The sequence below is a fragment of the Rhinolophus sinicus genome, chromosome 18 (assembly GCF_057876585.1).
Source record: "Rhinolophus sinicus isolate RSI-liver-muscle chromosome 18, RSI-T2T, whole genome shotgun sequence".
NCBI lineage: Eukaryota > Metazoa > Chordata > Mammalia > Chiroptera > Rhinolophidae > Rhinolophus > Rhinolophus sinicus.
Genome location: NC_142518.1, coordinates 116,266,810 through 116,284,337, shown reverse-complemented (window position 1 = coordinate 116,284,337; position 17,528 = coordinate 116,266,810). Strand labels below are relative to the sequence as shown.

At 45.5% G+C, this 17,528-nt stretch overlaps 1 protein-coding gene across 1 annotated transcript; it reads right to left on the bottom strand.

Annotated features, from left to right (window-relative positions):
* Nucleotides 1-3,842: 3,842 nt before the first annotated feature.
* Nucleotides 3,843-9,813, bottom strand: PIN4 (peptidylprolyl cis/trans isomerase, NIMA-interacting 4). Its single transcript, XM_019747960.2, has 4 exons — nt 9,658-9,813; nt 6,857-6,930; nt 4,366-4,485; nt 3,843-4,020 (listed from the first exon to the last, which is right to left on the bottom strand). Exons 1-4 carry the CDS (start codon nt 9,761-9,763, stop codon nt 3,862-3,864), a joined length of 459 nt encoding a protein of 152 aa, XP_019603519.2. The 5' UTR covers nt 9,764-9,813; the 3' UTR covers nt 3,843-3,861.
* Nucleotides 9,814-17,528: the final 7,715 nt, after the last annotated feature.

Sequence of the window (17,528 nt, the reverse complement as noted above, 5' to 3'; positions counted from 1 at the left end):
ACATACTGTAATTATAGCCCCTGTGATATGGGAGCTGATTTTACTCACACTTGTGACACGGGCAGTGAGAGTTTCCCATGCCAAGCAGTTCTCCAATTCTCTGCAGACACCAACTGCGTGTCCTACAATTCAGCTCGATTCTGACACTACCCGGAGTTGGGGTCAGACCCCCTAGTTTACGGGCTCACTCCCATAAGACTGCCTTCACTTCCGATGCCAGCTGCTCGTATCGGGTCTTCATGTCAGCCACACTTCTGTCCAACTTGGCTGCAAACTGAGGGTTCCCACGGCGGCCCCTTCAGGATCAGCAATTTGCTAGAGCAGCTCACAGAACTCAGGAAAACAGTTTGCTTATTATTACTGGTTTTTATAAAGATACAACTCCAGAACAGCCAAATGGAAGAGATGTATGGGGCAAAGTATGGAGGGTGCGGTAGTTGGGTGAAGCTTCCATGCCCTCTGGGGACTGCCACACTCCCCCCTGCGCCCCGTGCCTTGCTGTGTTCACCAACCCAAACGTTTCAGGAGTTTTATGGAGGCTTCATTACTTAGGCATGACTCTTTAAATCATTGGCCTTTGGTGATTAATTCAATCTCCAGCCCCTCTCCGCACCCCAGAGGCCAGGAGATGGGGCCAAGAGTTCCAACCCTTTAATTATGTCTTGGTCTTTTTGGTGACCAGCCCCTATCCTGAAGCTGCTTAGGCCAGCCACTAGTCACCTCATTAGTATACAAAATGCCCTGTAATCACTGGAGATTCCAAGGGTTTTAGGCATTGTGTGCCAGGAACCAGATAAAGAGCAGTTGTTTATTTTTTATTACAGCACATACATATATAAAGTGACCTGTATTTTTTATGTAACTACAGTTAAAACAAAATTCAACCGAGTAAACTTCAAGATCTAATTGGCTAAGTCATTCATGAATCGAACAGCATCCCATCCCTCCGGCAAGTAGAAGAGCACTGGGAGGGTTTCTACAAAAAATAGAAGGGTGGGGCAGGAGAACTATCAGCAAAAGAAGATTATTTTTAGACCAGGATGTCAACTTTTGGGGGGAAGGGGAAGGTAAAGGTTTTATCATGCAGATGGTTTCTTCTTCCTTTGGGGGATGGAAAGGGCCCACATAACAGATTACCTCACTGGTATTGACAAGAAAATTCCAGAGTGGGGCCGGCCTCGTGGCTCAGGTGGTTGGAGCACCGTGTTCCTAACGCCGAGGTTGCCGGTTCGATCCCACATGGGCCAGTGAGCTGCGCCCTCTACAGCTAAGATTGTGAACAACAGCTTTCCCTGGAGCTGGGCTGCCGTGAGCTGCCTGAGGTCAGTGTGAGCTGCTGCGGCTGCTGTGGGCTACCGTGTGCTGCCATGAGTGGCTGGGGGCCAGTGTGAGTGGCCGGCAGCCAGTGAGAGCTGCCGTGAGCCACTGTGAGTGGCCGACCGACAATCAGTGACAGACTGCCTCAGCATGGAGAGTGCAAGGCTCATAATAGCAGCCTGGGCCAGGGAGCTGTGTCCTACACAACTAGACTGAGAAACAATGGCTTGAACCGGAGTGGGGGCTGGGGGAGATGGAAGAAGGGGGGACAAAAAGAAAAAAAGAAAAATTCCCGACTGGTTGATTAAGATTCCATTTCTGGTGAAGGCTGAGATGTCAGTTCGGTCAGGTATTAAGTCTAGGTTTGCCTGCTTTAGCACAAGTGATGCCATTTTGGGTCTGGTTTTCTCGAACAGTTCACACACTACTATTCTCATCTATTATGCATATTACAAAATATACAGATAGAAGTTTAAGAGTTGAGCTGAGGGCGGATGGGTGGCTCAGTTGGTTAGAGCGCAAGCTCTGGGCAACAGGGTTGCCGGTTCGATTCTCACATGGGCCTGTGAACTGCGCCCTCCACAACTAGAATGAAGTCAGTCAATGAGGCTCTCAACCACAAGGTTGCCAGTTCGACTTGACTCCCACAGGGGATGGTGGGCAGTGCCCCCTGCAACTAAGATTGAACACGGCACCTTGAGCTGACCTGCCTCCCGGATGGCTCAGTTGGTTGGAGCGTGGGCTCTCAACCACAAGGTTGCTGGTTTGACTCCTGCAAGGGATGATGGGCTGTGCCTCCTGCAACTAACAACGGCAACTGGACCTAGAACTGAAGTTTAATAATAGGTTATTAATGGTACACCTATTATTAGGCTCTCACCAAAAGAAATTACTCCTAATATTTTAGGGTAATGTGATTATGTAGCATGAAAAAAAATCTTGGTGCTAACCCTGTGCTTCAGCAATTCAAACTGCATTTCTGTCCAGCTCACCGTTTCCCTACGTGGACTGAATGGCTGTGTGCTACATCTTTGTTTTTCAGTCCCTTCCATCATGCATACAAATATTAGTGGAAATTCAGCTAATCAAGTCCTCTCTCCCCTGATGTGAAAAAAGGACTTAGCTCCACATGTACAGGGTAAAATATTCCAACAGTATCTAAGGCAGGGGTTTTTAAACTGAAGTTCACGGATAGAATTCAGATGTCTGTCTGAGTAGGCAGCAAACTAGAGGAGCAGTACCTATGACTTTGTCACCAATAGAAATCAGAGATTTGTTATTGCAGCCATGTCAAAATACCACTGCTGCTCATAACCACACATCCATGGTGTTTTTCAGACCTACCACTAAATTTTCACTTAGTAGAGTAACAAAGATATGTATACATATGACAGTGTAAAACTATTTTGAGTACACTATTTCAGTATAATTGGTGTTCTTTGTAATCCCTATGTATTTTACTTTATTGGCTTAAAATCAACATGCTGAGAAGAGAGCCACAGGCCTGGGCAAACTGCCTAAGGGCTCCATGGCACACAAGAGATTAAGAGCCGTGATTGAAGGGTATGAGGTAGAAAGTGCCTTACCTGCCCCTGCCCCCAGCTCTGGATTGCCATTTCCAGAGACAGTCCATGTATCTGTAAGCACCAGTGAGTGTGTGTGTCTATCCAAATGGTAGTACTGTGTGTGTGTGTGTGTGTGTGTGTGTGTACCCAGATGGTAGTACAGTGTGTGTGCGCGCGTCTACCCACTATATAGTGGGTAGTGTATACACTATATACATACACTAGGCTTCTCTCAATGGTCATTCAGTCTGTTTCCAACGGACACTGTAATGCATGTCCTTGTACCTTTGTACCTTTTATACATGTGATTACGTCCATAGGATAAATTCCTAGAAATGGAGTTGCTGAGTCAAAGCATATGTTTATCATTTTGATAGGTACTGCCAAATTGTTCTCCATAGAGGTTAGAGTACTATACATTTCCACCATTAATGAATGAAGGCCTGTTTCCCCATACTCTCACCAACATGCTGAACCGTGCCAGTCTGATAGGTAAAAAGTGGGAACTCGTTTAGGTTTTCATTTGCAGTTACCCTACTATGAATGAAGTTTGTTCTTTAAGCATTGAACTTAATGAAAAAAATACAGTTTCAAGCAGAAATGACTGCATATGCCATGGATGTAAATGTATAAATCCTTCATTTTTTCATTTGCCAACTCCTTCAGAACTTCAGCCAACTTCCCAAAGGTGTGCGTGATGTCCAAGGCCCATTCCTGCCCTACGTTCTCACAAGCTAGCCGTAACTGCCATCTCCGTGCCACAGAAGTTAGCTTGCTTTTTCTAGCACTCCAACTTCCTTTATGGGTGACACGCACAGAAGACGTTCACTTAGTATCCTGGGTAAGCCAATGTCCTGAACACAGGACTCCAGCAGGTAGCGCACCTGAAACTCAGTGACAGCGTTCATAAAACAGGATGATCCAACACCTTTTAAAGAAATAAGCACAATGTCTACAACATTCATTCTTTCATACAATTTTATTTTCTCCCTTCAACCATAATAATATGATATCCAAATTTCGTCTTAACCGGAGGGTCTGTAAACACGGGCTTGTCCAGCCCACTGACAGGCAAGGCGAACGCCGCTTCTTGAAATGGTCCCACCATGGACCCTCTGCTCATCCAACCCAAGTCGCCCTGGAAAACCCAAAAGACACGTGATGTCAAGTGGGCCTGAAGAGGGAACAGTCCTACCATAGCTTGAGCATTTCCCAACCTGAATGCTGAGGTTCCCAGGTTTATTCATCTGGGTTGTAAAGAAGTGGGTGACAAGGACCCTGCACTGAACCTAGGAGCGCTCACGTTACCTGTGCAAGTTTGCTCACACCTAGGTTTACACATAGGTGACCCATATTCAACTGCTCACTTTTAAGATCTTTAAACCAAGACGTGGCTTAAATTAATGGCAGAATATAGAAATAACCCCCACTGCTGCGTGTCCTCTGTGGGGGACAGATCGTTTGAAATGGGAACAGCACATACCCCTTGCCTGGCTTTGTCTTCACTATACTCTGCAGCCACTTCATTGAATCTCGTTCCAGACTTTAACTTTTCCATGGCTTCCATGATTTTTCCATGTTTTTCACACAGAATGTGTCTGACCTACAAGGCAAAAGTATGTTCACATAATATTTGGAGATGCAATCGATTCCTTTAGTCACAGCACGGCAGTAATGTCTGGGTTACCCTCAACAGTGAAAAATCACATTAGCTCATGGCAACGGAAAATCCTAGAAGTCTGCCCAGTCGGGTAGTGACCACAAACTCATTTCCCACATCAAGACAATAGCTCGGGACCCTGATTTAGATGGAAAATAGGCACCTGACTGTGGGAAGCTCCCATTTTTTACCATGTACATCGATGTTAACAGGAAACATGATAGTGTTTGAGATTTGGGGTCCTGGAGTCAAATCCCATCTCTGCTGTGTGATCTTAGACATGTTTTTAAAACTCTAAGTGTTTTCCCACTTGTGCACGGAGATAGTAACAGAGCCTGTGTGTTCTCATAGGGTTGTGAAGATTCAGATAAAGCAGCTGGCACTCAATAACAGCTATTATTTCCTCAGAATAGAGACGATATGAAAAAAAACCCACCAGGAAACACTTTTTACCAAGAGGCCCAATGTATAAAGCCTCTCCATAATTCGACACTGAGGAAGTATCTTATCTTAAACATTAATAATACTCAACCCCATAGAAGCATTCACAGTTGACCTATGTTTACATAAAGGCATATCTAAAAAAATCACTATTTCCTTAAACTGATTTTGTCAAGGTATCTGTTTTGCAGGATTTCCCATTTCTTATGCAAATAGAATCTGTTATTTATTCTATGTTGTAGGTGATACACTAGGGTGGCGGCTAAAGGTGTCTCCCTTATAAATTCAGAGACAAGTAAAGCAAGGTTATCCTCAGGGTTCAACTACTGAAATTGGGGGCGAGGGGATCCTAAGCCCACAGGAGTAATTTCCTGACAGCAAAGGAAAGAATGTGTCACCCTTTCATTTTAAGGGTAATAAATTCCCAAAGCCACTTCTCTTTGGGGCAGTCGCTCTTGTCATCTTGAGAGTGACTGTCCTCTTTAAATCTACTGCTCGTTGGCTTACTTGGGGCGTCCTGAATTCTTTCCTGCCACACGAACACCAAGAACCTGTTTTCCGACAACATTATGGCACTTCCATTCGATGGAACAGTGCTCAGCAATACAAAAGTACAGCCTACTGATACATGTGACAACTGGAACACAATCTCCAGAGAAAAAGCCAATCCCAAAAGGTTCCATACTGTATCATTCCATTCATATACTATCCTTGAAATTAAAAAATGGCAGAAACGGAAGACAGGTTAGTTGCTGCCAGGGGTTAAAGGAGGGGGTACAGGTAGGGGTGGGAAGCAAGTGCCAACATGTAAGGTGAAAGCTGCACATAGCTGAAATGACCCTCCAACATCCCTTACGGAGATGCCATACTGGGGACTAACATGCCAGCCCTCATTACGCTCGTAAGCCCAACGAGCACTTCTTCAGCTGAAAGCCAGGTGAAGTAGCTGGTTTGTATTTGAGGACCAGGTGCTCAGGCGAGAACAGAGGTCAACTATGGAAAAGCAGCTCCATGTCCCCCATCTCCCGCTATCTGGGGCACGGGTTCATCAAGGAGAAAGTGGGCAGAATGGCCCACACTATTTACATGATCTCTCTCTCTCTCTCTCTTATGGTTGGGTTTATATGATACGTTTCCACTACTGCACTTATCATACAGCAATGGGACGTGTTTCTTTACCGAACTGCTCCCAACTAGACTGATAACAGGAACCATCTCCTATGCTTTTTTTTTTTAAATACCCAGAACTTAGTACACTGCTTGGCACAGGGCAGATATCACTAAATCCTTACTGAATGAATGAATCAGAGTATGGGATCCCGTATCCTGAATGAAACATGGAAACTGCCTGTTCCATAGCACTAAGTAGTATAGTTCTGTTTGCAGATTCTATCTGCCCAGGGCGGACACTCCTCTGGGACAGAGCCTTTCAAGTAACTGTCTGCAATTGTCTCACCCCCATGTTCATGGGCAGAGCCCTGATTTGCAGCTCACCAGCAAGGGAGCTAGCTAATGAGACCTGTGCCTTTGCCTGTTTACTGAAGCTCTGTGTTTTATACAATATTTTGTCCTGAGAAATAATTCATTCATTTACTTGGAAGCTCTAACTTAATACATTTGAAGAAACAATACTGAAGTATGAAGACATTCTGGAAGTCTGAGAAAGCATTTGAAAAATATTTGTGAAGGAATTACTTTTCATAAGTGAGATTGGTCTAGATTTTCCAATTCTGTATTATCTTGATTTTACATCAGTGTCAGGCTAGCCTCTTAGAATGAGTTAAGCATACTGTCTTTTCCTTTTACATGTACCAACATAACACATGTATATGTGTTTTTTATACTTAACATGAAAAATGACCTAGTAACTCACCTTTACTGAATTGCCACCACCTTTGGGACCCTGGGACTTCTTGTCAGAACTGTCACTCCCAGAGGCGGCTTCCCCTTTAGAGAAGAGATGACAGGTACTCATTTAAACTGCACCTTGATATTTAGAGAAAGGGCCAACACAACAAGTTTTTAGCTTCGTTACAGCACCAAGCTTCCAAAGGGGACTCTGCCAGACACTGGACTACATCAAGCTGAATTAATCTCTGATTCACTGCTCTTACAACAGCAAACCTGTGCCCTGCATAAACCCTTCACAGAAAAATACACACACTGGGGAGTGTGCTAACAGCTGACAGAGCACTACACGCCTGGTCCAGAGTCTCTGGATCCAATCTGGATGCGCCTTCTAAGGGCAAACCCCTGAGCTCTTGTAAGATTTCTACCAAGCACACAGCTGTGTATTTGAGTACTCGCCATTCCAATATGTAAAATCTCCACGGACATATTTTAAATAAAGATCCAATTCTCCAACATCCCTATTTGGCTAAAGAATACATTCATGTGCAAACTTCTGGAGTCTACTACATTGCCTATCAATACCCTCCCAAGAAAAGTCATCAATATTCAGATTAACAACCATCCGCGGCAACTTACATTTTACTGATATGTAATTTTATTACCATGTCAACTTCTGTGTCGGCAGCATACTTACAGTTGGAGGCTGATGTCCCTAAGAACTATCGCTGGGTTCAGTTCAGTTCAATCAACATTTCCTAAGTAACTACTAAGTTCCAGGCACTGGGAATACGAAGGTGAACAAGCCATGGTACCTTCCTTCAGGGAGCTCACATGCTACCTGGGAAGAAGGGTCTGTAGAGGTCATTTAGGAGAATGGACAGGGAGGGGGCTGTGGAAGCAGAGGGATATTGCAAGCAATCAGGGAAGGTTTCCTGGATGAGCAGGCGCTGACCAGGTGAAGAAAGAACAAGGGTGAGGAGACACTCCAGGGTGGGGGGACAGTGGTATGTGTAGAAGACTATGGATGAAGCCACATCTGAGGTGGGAGTGCTGTGACATGAGCCCAGGAGAGGTGGCTGAGAGCCTTTGGGCCCCATTAAGGAACTTGGGGTTCATGCTAGAAGTCATAGGGAACCACTGAAAAGTTTTTATCAGGAGGCTCCATCTTATTCATCTTCGTATCTCCTGTGCCTGGCATAGCATCCAGCCCACAACTGAAAACCCAAAATACTGTACTGATTACCAAATGCCTAAGAAAATGTCACTGCCAAAGGAGATTTATTACACCAGACTCTTAGGTGGGTTTGCTGTATGTTCACTTTTGAATAATGATGCCTTCCAGTTAGCCCATCCTCTCCCCTGTTGGATACTGTCATCTTCTAAATGCCACCTCACTCCCGTTGGCTGATTGAGGACTCTGGCAGTAGCTTCAGGCTTCCTTTCCACCCTCACTCCTGCCACCATCTATGATGAGCTCACCATCTATGCTGAGAAATTATCCACCAACCTAACCTTACACTTCCAGACCTCCCTCCCGAATGGCCATGCCTCTGCTTCAGGCCACCTGCTCTCAGAGGCACCCGATGAATCTGCCACTCAGAACTAGTAGTTCAGTCTCCGGCTACAACTTGCTGTTTTTCCAGCTTTCTCATGCCTCATTCCCACTACCCTGGCTCTTTGTCTTCACAAAAACCGCCTCCACCTCTGTCCCTTTATCCTGCCATGTTCCCCTACACCAGGGGTGTCCACACTGTGGCCTATGATCTATTGTTAATTGGCCCGCAGCAAATTCCAAAAATATATTTAGTTTACTTGAATAAACCAGGTGAGGCAATACGTACTTCACCTCGAGTGAGTGGCCCGGCTGTTTGTGTATTTTACTGCATATGGCCCTTCGTGAAAAACATTGAAAACAGTTTGGACACCTCTGCCCTACACCGTCAGACGTCTTCCCTCCTGTCTGGACCTCACGCTTGACCATCTGGACTGTATTCCCACTGGGACTGTAACTCCCTTGTGTTATTATCCTTCTGTTATCACTGTTCAACAAAACCTCCACCTTGGCTGAAGACTACACTTAACTCTTTTCAATCCTATACTGTAAGGTGCACGGGACTAGGTAAATCATGACTGTGCAGAACATGATCCCCAGAAATTCACGGCCTTCAATCTTAGGCTCTCAGTGCACAGGGCAATCCTTTTACCAGCGTTTCACTCCCTTTTCCATCACCTCGGTGACTGTTCCAAACCTGTACTCTCAACAGCCCTACTCAGTGCCGGCCACTCAGTCTAAGAAATTGCCGGTGCCTTCCACTTTATTAACAAATATGGGCCATTGAGTATTATCTCCTACAAACTCCACCACTTTCTCCCTCTCTAGCCCCAGTTTTTACAACGACATTCATCCTCGTCTCTTTCCCTGTGACCTCAAGCATCAGGTGTCCCTTCTATTCACAGCTCAACTGCTCCACCTCTGTCCTGGACCCCATTTCCCCCTAAATCTCCCTCCTCTGTACCACCTTTCCCTCTCTAACTCTACTGGGTCCTTCAGGTCAGCCTCACTCCCCAGTTTTCCCCATCCTGAAGAAACTAACAAAACGTTCCCTTAGTCGTTTGTTCTACTCTAGCTGCCATCTAGTTGCCTTCCATGTTTTATCAATTAAAGCTTTCCAGAGAAGTCCGCACTGATTGTCCAAATTATCACTTCCGGGTCAGTCACTGGCCACCCGCTGCCTCCATCCGGGACCCCGGGGATCTCCGGTCTGCTCCCTCCCCCCGCTTCTAACCCGACCCCATTCTCCCCCGCTGCTCTGGCCGCTGTACCTTTCCCCCCTTTTCCAGAACGGCTTTTTCCTTTGGGCGGCATCTTCGAAACTTGCCGTTGAACTCTCAAGTACCGGTTGCCGTACAAAGCCCCTTCAGGACCCATGGGCCTGTCCTAAACAGATGCCTGAGCGCGGCATCGCAATTGGCTGTCTTTTTCTGCGGCTCCGGAAGAAGGCACATCTTGGGGCAGACCCAGCCCTTTGGCTCTCGGGCCTATGGGCTGAAGATGTCTTACTAATGAGAAGCTTGGGCAGGGCAGAGGGGCGGAGCCAAGGGTAGAGCGAGGCAGGAAGCCCTGCCCCTGCACTTTTTGTTACTTCTGTCACGCGCGGGTGTTGGCGCGCTCTCGCCTGCTTCCCGCCGTCCCCCCGCCCCGCGCGTGCGTAATGGGAGCCGTGGGCCTCTGCAGTCCCTCGGCGCTGGCTCCAGCCAATCTCGCGGGGCCGCCAGACAAAGGGAAGCAGGAAGAGCCGCGGTGGTTGCCCTCCTACACACAAGGACGCCCTCCCTTGCGGTTTTTTGTGCTTAAGTTTTATTTTGCAGATGTAGCTGGTTGGGGTCAAAAGGTGGTTTTTAAAAAAGGTGATCACCCCTCTGCCTCTTGGACAATTCTGTCATGGAGAAAAATTGGAAGCACTCTGAATGTCCCTCGGTAGGGTATTGCTTAAATAAATAATGTTTCAACCACAGAAAAAGATACGTGCCATTTAAAGTGCCGAGTGTAAAGCCATCTGTACAGACACGGGAAATGGCCTTCAGGAAGGTTACAGACCAAGCTGTAGAAAAGGATTCCTCTTTTAAAAAACATGTAGTGTACCGTAAAACATAGGACGGGCAGGCTACCCAGCAAACTGTGACCAGTGGTGCTAGTATACGTTGTTATCTTTGTTTCTGTGTATTTCCCAAAATTTCTCTGATGGTACAGCAGTTAAAAACAGGCTTTTGGAGCCAGATCACCTGGCTTCAAATCGCTGTTCCACCATCTGGCTGCTAGCTCTGTGACCTTGAGGAAGTTACCTCACCTGTTTTACTCACTTTCATCATCTGTAAAATGGAGTTGATGATAACAGTAGGTACTTACAGGGTGTTGAAAGAATTAAACAAGTTTGTATTTGTAAAGCACATAAAACAATCAATAGTTCCTAGAGTGTTAGCTTAAGATGAATGAGTTTTGAATTTGTGCCCTCACACTTTCTCCCCTTACCTGCAACCCCTCCTCCATCAATTTTATATAAGGGCAGGCCTTTTCCTCCATTCCACAGGGTAGCTGTTCCAGGTCCCAGTGCCAGCCAGGACCTAGAAGGAGGCCCAGCTCAGACTTTAGTTTTGGGACAAAGCCTTGTTGGACCTAGGATGCTTTGTGCTCAGACCAGTGGATCAGTTATTTTGGAGCCCATGCCCACCTCCAACTCATACACAACAAGCAGCCCCCCTTATGTCATGCTGCTGTGACTTGTGGACACAACGCACCTGGGCATGCCTTGTTTCATATCAGCCATGATCAACTCTGGGAACACACCCAGCATGGAGGGGCTCATTGCTCCCCCACTTCCGAGGTGGATCCCACCAGCCCCGTGTACTGATTTGCCAAGTCCAGCTGGGAGATGGGTGGTGGGCTTTGATAGTGACAGTGTGGCCTCATGTCATTGGCTCATCCACAGCCAGGAGGGTCAGGAGACACCTTTACTTTTGGGTTTTCATAGGGAAGAGCCTTTCTGGCAACCCCTGGCTATGGCAGGCTGGGAGCGGGAATAAAGGACAATTCAGATCCCAGTAAAGAGCCAGCGTTAAATGGTTGATATGCCTGGCAAATGCTTAGTGCCTGGAACATTGTGAGAGCTCTGTGCATTCCAACAGATAACAGCGACAGTAACAAGCAAGCCTGTGCAGGTGGCTGAATTTGCCCTAAGCGGTGCCGGAAGGCCAGGAGCTCAAAGGAGAAAGAGATAGGCATAAGTCCACTGTGGGGTTCAAAGTCAAAAGCATTTGAAAGATATACAAAATCAGGTTTGATCTCAATTATGTGATGCGGTATGCATCACAAAAAGATAGGGAGGGAAATATGAAATCTGAAATGTCAGTTCTGGAATATGAGTTTATCGCTAATTTTCCTGGCATGTACTTTTTTTTCCAAGAAAAAAGGCAATAAGCGTTATTTATAAAACAAGCAACAAATAAGCTAGTTTGTACACAGGGTTTAGTCTGCACCAGTCTGTGGAGCCAACTGTGCAGGAGTGTGTGGAGCAGTGATGACTGAACAGAAGAGCAGAGAGGAAACTTCAGCCTTGAAACCATGGTAGTGACTGTGAGTGAGTTTGCAGTGAGCAGAGCCAGGGCCACCTGCCACTTGTATTTTCTAGTCATTTCCTCTGACTGATTCTTCCATGCGTTCCCGAAACAAGGAAAAGCAGGAAGGGAAACTGACAGCCCTCTTCCCAGGACGGAGGTTCACACACCTTGACTCAAACCTTCTGTTCTGCTCAGCCTGCTCCACAACCAGCTACCGTTTCTTTCCCATTTGAGACCCCAGCACAGCTTATTCTGAAAGGAGAGCTTGAAGCAACAAAACAGAGGTCTTGTTGATCCCATTCAGACGTGTCAGGGCATGGGGAGCTCTGGGCCCCAGACTCTGAGGACAAGGATAGGAAAAGGTCACCTTTGGAAACTGAAAGCAGGAAAAAGCAATCGGGACACAGTGGATCGGATCAGCTACCTGCAAAAGTAGCAAATGGATGCAGTGTATTACTGATGGGATGGACCCAGTCAGTGGCTCAAGAATTTTCTGTCACTCCTTGAACAACTGGTTCTTTGTTTTAACAACTGGTTCTTTGTTTTTGTTTTTTAATTATTTGTGGGGATGGAATATTGGGAAACAGTGTGTTTCTCCAGGGCCCATCAGCTCCAAATTGTTGTCCTTCAATCTAGTTGTGGAGGGCACAGCTCAGCTCCAAGTCCAGTTGCCGTTTTCAATCTAGTTTGCAGGAGGCACTGCCCACCATCCCATGTGGGAATTGAACCGGCAATCTTGTGGTTGAGAGCTTGTGCTCGAACCAACTGAACCATCCGGCCACCCCCAAGAACAACTGTTTTTTAAAAAGGGGCTTCAGAGGGCCAGCCTAGTGGATCAGGCGGTTGGAGCTCTGTGCTCCTAACGCCGAAGGCTGCCGGTTTGATTCCCACATGGGCCAGTGGGCTCTCAACCACAAGGTTGTCAGTTCAATTCCTGGAGTCCCGCAAGGGATGGTGGGCTCCGCCCCCTGTAACTAAGATTGAACACGGAACCTTGAGCTGAGCTGCCGCTGAGCTCCCGGATGGCTCAGTTGGTTGGAATGCATCCTCTCAACCACAGGGTTGCCGGTTCGACTGCCGCAAGGGATGGTGGGCTGTGCCCCCTGCAACTAGAGAACGGCAACTAGAGAACGGCAACTGGACCTGGAGCTGAGCTGTGCCCTCCACAACTAAGACTGAAAGGACAACAACTTGACTTGGAAAAAAAAAAAGTCCTGGAAGTACACACTGTTTCCCAATAAAGTCCTGTTCTCCTTCCCCAATAAAATCTTAAAAAAAAAAAAAAAAAAAAAAGGGCTTCAGAGAAGAAGATTCTATCTGTGCAAGCGAAAGAGCTGCCATTTCCGGAGGACATTAATGTTCCAGTTTGGAGCGGGGGTGGGGGTGGGGGGTTCTTTCGGAGGCAGTGTTCATTTGATGGAAAACAACCAACACCAATGGCATATGCAGCATGAGCCTGGAGCTTTCCCTTCATGATCACTTTTAGTTTTCACAACAGGTCTAAGTTAGGCCCCCACCATGCGACAGAAATAAATGTGCCTCTGGTTTATGCATCAGTGTGTTGGTTCTGAGTAATCACCCAGGCCCAGAAGCACAGAGGTGAGGAGCAGGAACACGGCGAGGGTGGGGGAGAATGAGAAGGAGAGGGGGCAGTGGGGAAGAGAGCTTCTGTAGCCCTGCCCTCCAGGGTGCGTCTCCATGCCCAGTGCATTCTGCCTTCTCCCCTGCCCCTCATTTTACAGTGAACAATGAACACTCAGTTATGATCCACCAAACGACTCTTGTACTCGTCCCCCACCCTCTTCCCCACTGCCACAGCCTTTAGCACATTCTCTGGACCAAGGGAACAGCTTCCATGTTGGTCTCTCAGTCTGAGGTCTCACCACCTTCTGACCCACCCTCCCCAGAGTCTGACAGACAGCTCTCAGGAACCAATTTGATACTTACTTCCCCAATTAAGACCCTTCAGCGGCTCCCCAATGTCTGATAGGCTCCTTAGCTTGGAGGCCCAAGGGGTATTCTGCTGACACCTGCAGGCTCATCTCTTGCTAGTCCCCACTGAGCTCCAACCATGTTGAACTACCATTTACAGGCCGTCTGATGTATGCTGCTCTCTTAAGACTTCACGGCTTTGCACACGCTGTTCTCTGTACTCAGAATGTTCTTCCTCCATGTTTGAGCCAGTTACCACTTAATAAGACCAAGCTGAGACGCTACTTCCTCTTGGAAGCCTTCCCTAACCTTCTTCTCCACCTCTTCCCAGGCTGGGCTGGGCACTCCTTTGCACTCCTGAAGCACCCTAGGCTTATATCTAACATTTGTACGATTTTAAGTAGTAGTCCATACCATAGATGGACCACACTTTGTTTACCCATTCATTCACTGAAACACGTTTGTTTTGTTTCCAGTTTGGGGCTATGACAAATGAAGTGGCTATAAACATTTGTGTCCAGGTTTTTGTGTGAATGCAAATTTTTATTTCTCTAGGATTATTTCCAAGAGTGTAATTGCTGAGTTGTATGGTAATTGCATGTTTAGGTTTGTAAGAAACTGCCGTACTCATTTCCAGAGTGCCATTGTACATTCCCACCAGTGATGTATGCATGATCCAGTTTCTCCACCTAATCAACACCATTGTGTGTTATCACAACTTTTTATTTTAGCCATTTGGATAGATGTGTACTGATATCTCTTTGTGCTTTGAATTTGCATTTCTCTGATGATTAGTGAGGTTGAGCATCTTTTCATATGTCTGTTGGCCATCCTTATGTCCTCTTTGGAGAAATGTCTGTTCAGGTCCTCTGCCCATGTTTTAATTGTATTGTTGGGGATTTTTGGTGTGGAGTTTTATGAGTTCTTTATAAATTTTGGATATTAACCCCTTACAGATGTATCAATGGGAAATATCTTCTCCCATTCAGTAGGTTGTCTTTTCCTTTTGTTGATGGCTTTCTTTGCTGTGCAAACACTTTTTAGTTTGCTGTAGTCCCATTTGTTTATTTTTTCTTTTGTTTCCCTTGCCCCAGACTCATTCATATACCCTTTTCCTTCCTTTGTGTAATTTTCTTTTTTAAAAAATTCTCATTACTGATATATTCAGTTCTATTTCTTTTTTTAAATTAAAGTGTATTGGGATGACAATGGTTAGTTAAGTTACACAGGTTTCAAGTGTACGATTCTGTAATACATCATCTATATATCACATTGTGTCTAATTTTCCTAGCATAGATTCCCAGAAGTAGGATTACTGAGTAAAATGGTATGAGCAGTTAAAATTTTCTGATGCATATTGCCAGATTTTATTTTTAAAGAATGCTATTTATTCATAGTGTTAGCAGTCAGTAACCATGCATCAATTTGGTATTCTCTCCAGCCTGACATATTGCAATTTCTTCCACCTCCCCTCAATTTTTGCTACTATAATAGGCAAAAAATGGCCATTCAGTTTTTAAAATTTTGTATGTCTTTGCTCATTAAGGAAGAGTAGACATTTTCCCATATGTTTGCATCCTTATAGTGTTTCTTCTTGTCTGTTTGTGCCTTCGCTCGTTTTTCTCTTGTGCAGCAAGCATATTCCTGTCATGGCTGTAAAGACACAAGCTGGTGGCTCTCAGCCCTGCTCTGATGTGTCCTGCAAAGCAGGGGCGGATAAGGGTTGGTGTTGTTGTCCACTCCCTTTTGGAAATTTGGGGCTTCTTTTCTCTTGGTTCCTCCTGCCCTGTCTCTTTCCTAGACTCCTTTCCCTGCAGCCCTTCCTTAAAATTTGGTGTAATTCAGAATTGTATCTTGGGTCTTTAAAAAGATGTTCTTATTGTTAAATATAACATATACAGACGTACATACAGAAAAGTGCTTAAATCAAATATACCATTTGTTTGTACACTTGTAACAATAGTTACAAGTGAGCACCAGTGTGAGACCGCCAGCATCCCAGCAGCTGCCTGACCAATTACAGTTTACTCTTCCTCTTAGAAGGAGCCACACTCTTCCACTCTTCACTTTTATGATAACAATTTCCTTGCTTCTCTTTACAGTTTTATCAACTATGGATGCATCCCTAAACAGGAATTTAGTCTTGCTTGGTTTTATACTTTAGTGGAATCACACGGTATGTGTTCCTCCGTAGTATTTCTCAGCTTATCCATTCTCCTTTTGACGAACTGTTGGGTTGTTTCCAGTTTGGGCTGTTCTGTGAAATGCAGCTATGAGTCATCTATAATACATATCTTTCAGGAAAGATATGTACACATTTCCCTAGGATATATATCTAGGAGTGGAATTGCTGAGTTCCTGGGGGACGCGTATCTTCAACTTTAATAGATAAAGACAAATTGTTTTCCCAAGTAATAGAACCAATTTAGATCCCCACCAGCAGTGTATCAGAGTTTCTATTCCTACACATCCTACACTAGTTATTGTATGACTTTAAAATATTTTGCTAGTCTGGTGGATGTCAAATGGTATGTCATTGTGTGTATGATTGTATGTGTGTTTTACAGCTTTACTGAGGTATAACTGATGTACAACAAACCACACATATTTAAAGTGACAATCTTCCGAGTGAACATCTGTGGAATCAGAACCACAGTCAAGATAAATGAACATATCCGCCTGTCCCTTTTTACTCTCTACTCCCTCACTGCTCATTTCTCTGATAACAGATGAGGTTAAATACCTTCACATGCTTATTGGATATTTGGATTTCTTTTGTCATGAGCCCATACAAGTCTCTTGCCCCTTTTTCAATTGAGTTTTTTGACTTTTTATGATGAGTTTTAGGACTTCTTTGTGTATGCTGAAAATCCTTTGTTGGTTATATGTGTTGCAAATATCTTTTCCTTTTCTTTTAATTTTTTTAAAATTGGGGAATATTGGGGAACAGTGTGTTTCTCCAGGGCCCATCAGCTCCAAGTTGTTGTCCTTCAATCTAGGTGTGGAGGGCGCAGCTCAGCTCCAAGTCCAGTGGCCGTTTTCAGTCACTGTTTTCAATCTTTAGTGGCAGAGGGCGCAGCTCACTGGCCCATGTGGGAATCGAATCAGCAACCCTGTTGTTCAGAGCTCACGCTTTAACCAATTGAGTCATCCGGCCGCCCCTATCTCTTCCTTTTCTGTGGTTTGCCTTTTCCCTCTTTAAATGGTTTCCTAATTTTAATGTAGTTGAATTTTATCCTTTTCCTTTATGGTTAGTGGTTTTGTGTGTTAAGAAATGTTTCTCTACTCCGAGGTCATGAAGATATTTTCCTACCTCATCTTCCAAAAGCTTTATATTTTTGCTGTTCATATATTTTTTTTCTTCCCCCTTTCTTCCGCCTCCCCCACAACTCTGGTTCAAGCCGTTGTTTCTCAGTCTAGTTGTGTAGGACACAGCTCCCTGGCCCATGCTGGTGTTATGAGCCTTGCGCTCCCCCTGGCTGAGGCAGCCGGTCCCCAGTCGTCGGTGGGTAGCTCACAGTCACAGCAGCTCTCGCTGGCTGCCCACCTCCGGGTGCTCAAGGCAGCCCAGCTCCAGGGAGAGCTGTTGTTCACCATCTTAGCTGTAGAGGGCGCAGCTCACTGGCCCATGTGGGAATCGAACCAGC